The sequence below is a fragment of the Pinus tabuliformis genome, chromosome 5_2, assembly GCF_031772625.1.
Source record: "Pinus tabuliformis cultivar Carrire ecotype Pingquan chromosome 5_2, CPIR1, whole genome shotgun sequence".
Taxonomy (NCBI): Eukaryota; Viridiplantae; Streptophyta; class Pinopsida; order Pinales; family Pinaceae; genus Pinus; species Pinus tabuliformis.
In genome coordinates this window covers 126482549-126490411 of record NC_142306.1, presented here as the reverse complement: position 1 = coordinate 126490411, position 7863 = coordinate 126482549, and the positions used below count along the sequence as shown (strand labels likewise).

General features: G+C 38.4%; 1 protein-coding gene across 1 annotated transcript; it reads left to right on the top strand.

Annotated features, from left to right (window-relative positions):
* The first annotated feature begins 4160 nt into the window (after nt 1-4160).
* On the top strand, nt 4161-5766 carry LOC149157824 (protein RTF1 homolog). Its single transcript, XM_089433799.1, has 3 exons — nt 4161-4219; nt 4516-5284; nt 5575-5766. The coding sequence occupies exons 1-3, from the start codon at nt 4161-4163 to the stop codon at nt 5764-5766; spliced, it is 1020 nt and encodes a 339-aa protein (XP_089289925.1).
* Nucleotides 5767-7863: the final 2097 nt, after the last annotated feature.

The following is a 7863-nucleotide window of genomic DNA, read 5'->3' as shown; positions in this document are numbered from 1 at the left end:
CCAAAGAAAAATGGACATGCTTAGTATAAATGCTTTGGAGAATGCCTTGTTTCATCTCAAGTTGGCTAGGTATGTGTTAATATCTAATTTTATGTGTATTTTCGTGCCGCTTGTTAAATCTTTTTGATGGGCAGTAGGTTTTAGGTTTTGAACATCTATTGAGGACTGGTATTTTCAATCTCTGGTCTAGCTAGGGAATGAAGGACTATTCAATCAGCGTGGGTGTTTAGAGGGGAAACAAAAGTTATGGATGAACTGGAGCATTTGCTGCTAGAAGAAGCTGGTCGAACATCTACCAATGATGGAAAGCAAAACAGAAATCATGCGAAAGGGAGAATGGAAGATTTTGATTCAGATGATGACAATTACTTGAAATACATTGATGACGATGATTCAAATGATGTTGGGACAACAAATAAGAATGCTTCTGGCTCAAGAATGCCCTTGAAAAAGATATTTGATTTTGGTGAGAAGGATGATAATGACAGGGGTCGCCGTGATGATTCCGATAGCGAATTATCCATAGGAAGTGATTTATACAAAGATGATGAAGATAGGGAGCAACTTGGGAAAATGTCTAAACTGGACCGGGAGTTGATTTTGGTAGAACGAGCAGAAGCAAGGGATAATTATTTAATGCGTAAAAGGGCTTGCCAAAACGAGATTAGAAATCAACAATGGAAAGAGACAAGGCCTCCATCTTCACGGATGCACTCTTCTGTGAAATCGACAAGGTCTGTAAAAGAAAATTCTTTGAGTGAATTGGTAGCAAGGCGGCAGAAAGCACATGATTCTAACATTTAGCGTAAGCGGAGAGATAATACTGGTTCATCTAAGGGGTGGGATTCATCACCTAGTAGAAGAAAATCTCATGGGAGTCCGAGCCTTAGTTTGTCATCCGCTAGTGAAGGAGAAGGAAGTGGAAGTAGTGGCAAGCAATCAGATAGTGATGGTGATGGTCCCGGCTCTGCTAACACTCCCAACTTTGAAGATATTAGAAGCATAAAAATAAGGAGATCAAAACTTGCCAAGTGGTTTATGTAGCCATTCTTTGAGAATATCATTGTGGGCTTCTTTGTAAGAATTGGGATAGAAATGTCTAGTTTATGACAGAGTACTTACCGTCTTTGAATGGTAAAAAATGTTGATGCGACAGACCTTGATAAACAATACAAGTTTGAGAACCGCACCACATACAAGTATTTGAATTGTTTCTGGGGTAGCAAGAGCAGTGCAGCAAGATGGCAGATGGCCAGGGTGTCTGATTCACCTCCACTTGAGAAAGAGTTTTCAGATTGGGAACGGGAAGTAGAACGCAGTGGTGGTTGGATGATTAGTCGAGCAGAAGTTGAGGAAAAAATAAATGCGCTAAAAAAGATAAAGCAATCTATGTATTCTGTAGAAACTGTAAAACAAATGTTGCAGGAAAAGAAGTTGGCTTCCAAAAGGCCATCGGATGTGGCTACTGAAAATGACAGGGTTATAAGAGAGATGGAGCTGGTGGAGAGCAGGAATGCTTATTCAGAAGTTGAGAGAATTAAAGTGAGATTGAAGGAACTAGAAGTCCTTTCTCTTCAAAGCAAAAGCAAGGATGAAAAAGCCTTGATGCTAGCAGAAGTGAACAAGAAAAAGAAGGATGAAAAAGTTTGGATGAATCGAGGAAAACATTCAAAAATGTGGAAGAAGTTTAGCACAGCCAAATAATTCAGTTCAATTGGGATTCGTATAGTCAATCTGTTGTTTGTCAAAAACTGAACCAAACCAAATCCAATTTTAACCCAAAAAAATCATCTTCCCAAGAAACCCTAAAGAATTCTTAAGAAAATGCATTTTAACTTTCAAGTCACCAATGAATATGTTATTTTCCCATTTCTTCTCCCTATCCCGCCAATGCCTGTCACTAATCCCTTGTTTAGGAGCTAGCCATGGGAGAATTCAGGAGACTATGCTGCTACTGATGCCTAGAGAGGTTTGTCTATTCTGTTCATGTGTGAAGTCTCGAGGAGACTGCATTGGTAGTTGGGACACTATTGCCTGCACCTTAAGGGCCTGCTTACACCTTCACAAACAAAGTTACAGTCAAATGAAGCATGCCAATCGAGCCAACATACTAAATAAGTAGCTTCCACTAGGTACTTAGTCATATATTCTCTGTTTGCTATGTGCTTATTTAATTTTTATTTTTCAACTTGAAGGGGTGTACCTAATGTCTATGCATATCCTTCTTACTTCCAAAACACCTAGAACAGGTTACATGACCTGCATTATCAAAAGTAGAATCACAACGCATGCAAACAAATACATACGCCCACCAAGCACAAGAAAATAGTGTGATGGCTATCAACTTTTTTAAATCAAACTTGTAATAATCTCAATAATAAATCTAATGTTCTTTAGAGAAGACCCACTACTCTATTTTTTGTTGGGTTTCGTATAGTTTATAATGTATGATATGGAAATACATTTCTTGGAAGGATTGCATCAGAAGGTTCAACAGACCTTTGAGCATTTTTGTAGGGGTTTATGTTATCCAATCATTAAAATTTTTGATAAAATTAGTCTGGACTATCCACATACCTATTTCTTTTCAATAAATTTGAAGAAGTGCATGTTTTTGCTTTAATAATATGTATACTCTTGAATTTTTTGAATTGTAGTTTTGTGGGCCAATTATTTTCTGTATTGTATGGTATCCACATTTGAATTCAGATTCTATCTTGATAACTATCATTTCTTAGTATGTTTTTATGAATATATTGCATTGTAAGTGTTCTTTCTCTTCTTACATTGGACAAGAGAATACGGTTTTCTTTGACAATGTGAAGTTGTTGAAGATGCAAAAATTCCCTTACTTTACATGAGCCAACTTGACCTTCAACAGAAACGTTGCTGAACACAATGAGAAGTTTCATGTTTCTTTAGAGAGCATCCCGAAAGGCTTGTGTAATTCCTGCATTGTTTTGGTTGATTCCTTGTTGAGGAATCATTGAGACTCATCATGGTTTTGTGGTCCAATCAGAACCTATTCAATAGTCACCTTCATTGACTATATTAGTCAGACACAAACCTGTCAAAACTCTCAAGCCAGTAGGGCTCGGGCACAATGTTAGTTCCTCAATACGGTGATCAAATTCTGTCATCAACATTACAATTGTCTTCATGCATCCTTTTTCTAAATGAATCTATATTACATGCGCTTGAAGAACTAGCTTCAAAGTCTCTATTCTCCGGCAATGTTCAGGTCTAAGTTCATGTAGGAAATTCTATGTTGAAATTTTACTTGTATACCAGAACCTTATATTGGCGGAAGACCGTTACTAAAATGTCTGCCAAAAACATCACCCATTCTGACACACCACCTATGCAGAGGAAGAAGCCTCACAAGTGTTTGGGCTCCTTTTCTCTATCATGGCTAGGGAAGTAGCCAAGAGTAAATATCTCTACAGGTATGAAGTCTAATAAAAATAATGTATAAGACATATTTAACAACCAACATTTGCATCTAAAATTAAAAATATGTTCTCGGCCTTTCAAAAAAATGTGGAGTCCAGCAGAATGTGAGGCCAGCACTATCATCGAAATTCAAACCAGATATGAATCTTTCAGTCTTACGGTATTATGGGACAATAACATCACTGATATATGAACTATATATCAAGCTTTCAATCCTAAAATATAAGTGTTGGATGCTTCACTGCAAAGCCTAGAAGCCTTCTTTCAAATGTAACAATTGGATGATGCACAGAAGTTGATGCTAATAGAAGCCCGTATGGAGCGACCAACCCTTAACATGGTGGTGGTCTCTTGTACGATAATCCTTCTTTGAAATATAACAACTGAATGATGCATCGAAGTTGATGCTAAAATAAGTCAGTATGGAGCGACCAACCCTTAACATGGCGGTGGGCTCTTGTACGAGACTTAGTAAACTCAAATTCACCTCCTACACAAACTTCGATATACTTCAAGCAAGAAATGAAAGATAGGTTATACTTGAAGGGGAAAGCAGAGGAAATCATGAAGCAATGGATTCATGTAAGGCAAGTACCTGGTCAAAGGCATGAAACATTATTTTTGATGGCTTCAATCCCATGGTGATGAACATGGAAGTTCCTCGACTCACTTCTCAGAGGAATCTCATCCAAAATATCCAAAGAAAAATGGACCTACTTAGTATAAATGCTTTGGAGAATGCCTTGTTTCGTCTCAGGTCGTCTAGGTATATGTTAATATCTGATTTTATGTGTATTTTCGTGCTGCTTGTTTAATCTGTTTGATGGATAGTATGTTTTAGGTTTTGAAGATCTATTGAGGAGTGGTATTTGTAGTCTCTGCTCTAGCCAGGGAATGAAGGACTATTCAATCGGCGTGGGTGTTTAGAGGGAAAAAAAAGGTTATGGCTGAACTGGAGCATTTGCTGCTAGAAGCAGCTGGTCGAACATCTATCAATGATGGAAAGCAAAACTGAAATCCTACAAAAGCGAGACTGGAAGATTCTGATTTAGATGATGGCAGTGACTCGAAATACATTGATGACGATGATTCAGATAATGCTGGGACAGCAAATAGGAAGGCTTCTGGGTCAAGAATGCCCTTGAAAAAGAGATTTGATTCTGGTGACAAGGATGATGATGACAGGGGTCGCCGCGATGATTCCGAGAGCGAATTATCCCTAGGAAGTGATTTATACAAAGATGATGAAGATAGGGAGCAGCTTGGGAAAATCTCTGAACTAGACCAGGAGTTGATTTTGATAGAACGAGCAAAAGCAAGGGATAATTATTTAATGCATAAAAGGGCTCGCCAAAACGATATTAGAAATCAACAACGGAAAGAAACAGGGCCTCCATCTTCACGGATGCGTTCTTCTGTGAAATCGACAAGGTTTGTTAAAGAAAATGCTTTGAGTGAATTGGTAGCAAGGCGACAGAAAGCACAGGATTTTGGCATTCAACGTAAGCAGAGAGATAATACTGTTTCATCTAAGGGGCGGGATTCGTCACCTAGTAGAGAAAAATCTCATGCGAGTCTGAGCCTTAGTTTGTCATCCTCTAGTGGAGGAGAAGGAAGTGGAAGCAATGGCGAAGAATCAGATAGTGATGGTGATGGTCCCGGCTCTACTGACACTCCTAGCTTTAAAGATATTAGAAGCATAACAATAAGGAGATCAAAACTTGGGAAGTGGTTTATGGAACCATTCTTTGAGAATATCATTGTGGGCTACTTTGTAAGAATTGGGATAGGAATGTCCAGGTCAAGAAAAAGTACTTACCGTCTTTGCATGGTAAAAATGTTGATGCGACAGACCCTGATAAACAATACAATTTTGAGAACCGCACCACATACAAGTATTTGAATTGTTTCTGGGGTAGTGAGAGCAGTGCACCAGGATGGCAGATGGCCAAGGTGTCTAGTTCACCTCCACTTGAGAAAGAGTTTTCAGATTGGGAACGACAAGTAGAACGCAGTGGTGGTCGGATGATTAGTTGAGCAGAAGTTGATGAAAAAATAAATGTGCTAAAAAATATAAATCAGTCTATGTATTCTGCAGAAACTGTAAAACAAATGTTGCAGGAAAGGAAGTTGGCCTCCAAAAGGCCATCGGATGTGGCTACTAAAAACGACAGGGTTAGAAGAGAGATGGAGTTGGCAGAGAGCAAGCATGATTATTCAGAAGTTGAGAGAATTAAAGTGAGATTGAAGGAACTAGAAGTCCTTTCTCTTCAGAGCAAAAGCAAGGATGCAAAAGCCTTGATGCTAGCATAAATGAATAAGAAAAACAAGGCGGAAAAAGTTTGGCTGAATCGAGGAAAACATTCGAAAATCTGGAAGAACTTTGGTACAGCCAAATAATTCAGTTTAGTTGGGATTCGTATAGTCAATCTGTTGTTTGTCCAAACTGAACCAAACCAAATCCAATTTTAACCCCAAAAAATCATCTTCCCAAGAAACCCTAAAGAATTCTTAAGAAAATGCATTTTAACTTTCAAGCCACCAATGAATATTTTATTTGCCCATTTCTTCTCCCTGTCTCGCCAATGCCTGTCACTACTCCCTTGTTTAGGAGCTAGCCATGGGAGATTTCACGAGACTATGCTGTTGCTGATGCCTAGAGAGGTTTTTCTACTTCTTGTGTACTTCTTGCATTGTTTTGGTTGATGCCTTGCTAAGGAATCATTGAGACTCATCATGTTTTTGTGGTCCAATCAGAACCTATTCAATACTCACCTTCATTGACTATATTAGTCAGACACAAACCCTGTCAAAACTCTCAAGCCAGTAGGGCTCAGGCACAATGTTAGTTCTTCAATACGGTGATCAAAGTCTGCCATCAACATTACAATTGTCTTCATGCATCCTTTTTCTAAATGAATCTATGTTACATGCGCTTGAAGAACTAGCTTTGAAGTCTCTATTCTCCGGCAATGTTCAGGTCTAAGTTCATGTAGGCAATTCTATTTTGAAATTATACTTGCATACCGGAATCTAATATTGGCGGAAGACCATTACTCAAATATCTGCCAAAAAGAGCACCCATTCTGACACACCACCTATGCAGAGGAAGAAGCCTCACAAGTGTTTGGGCTCCTTTTCTCTATCATGGCTGGGGAAGTAGCCAAGAGTAAATATCTCTACAGGCATGAAGTCCATTAAAAATAATGTATAAGACATATTTGACAACCAACAATTGCATCTAAAATGAAAAATATGTTCCCGACCTTCAGAAAATGTGGAGTCCAACAGAATGTGAGGCCAGCACTATGATCAAAATTCAAACCAGATATGAATCTTTCAGTCTTATGGTATTATGGGACAATAACATCACTGATATATGAACTATATATCAAGCTTTCAATCCTAAAATATAAGTGCTGGATGCTTCACTGCAAAGCCTAGAAGTCTTTTTTCAAATGTAACAACTGGATGATGCACAGAGGTTGATGCTAATAGAATCATGTATGGAGCGACCAACCCTTAACATGGTGGTGGGAACTTGTACGAGAAGCCTTCTTTTAAATATAACAACTGAATGATGCATAGAAGTTGATGCTAAAAGAAGTCAGTATGGAGCGACCAACCCTTAACATGGCGGTGGGATCTTGTACGAGACTTAGTAAACTCAAATTCACCTCCTACAAAAACTTTGATATGCTTCAGGCAAGAAATGCAAGATAGGTTATACGTGAAGGGGAAAGCACAGGAAATCATGAAGCAATGCATTCACGTAAGGCAAGTACCTAGTCAAAGGCATCAAACAATATTTTTGATGGCTTCAAGCCCATGGTGATGAACTTGGAAGTTCCTTGACTCACTTCTCAGAGGAATCTCAACCAAAATATCTAAAGAAAAATGGACCTGCTTAGTATAAATGCTTTGGAGAATGCTTTACAAGTACAAGTAGCTATCGAGTTTGAGGCCAAAGCTTCAGATGAAAATGTATTAGGCCTCCACCAACTAATGCAAGGTTCTCAAAGCCTTATCTTTTATAACTGTCTCTATTAATAATTCAAAGCAACCTTTAAATCAGGGAAACGAAAAAGATAAGAAAAAGTACAGTAGTTATCATAAATATGCCTGCATGATAACTACAAGGTATTGCTAAAAAATCTTGAATAACATAGAACCAGTGTTATTGGAACCAGACCAGAACAAGTGAAATCAGCCAGTTCGATCTTTTTGACACCCAAACGGGTTTGGTTTAAGGTCTGGAATCGGAAATGGCCAGTTTGGTATTGCACTGGCTGGTTAGGTACCAAACTGGCCAATTTTGCACAATTTGATTAAAGATGTTCCAAACGTAATTATTTTTTAGAAAAAAACAATAATTTTTGAGTGGGGTAGCCTAATATTCAAGACTATGGC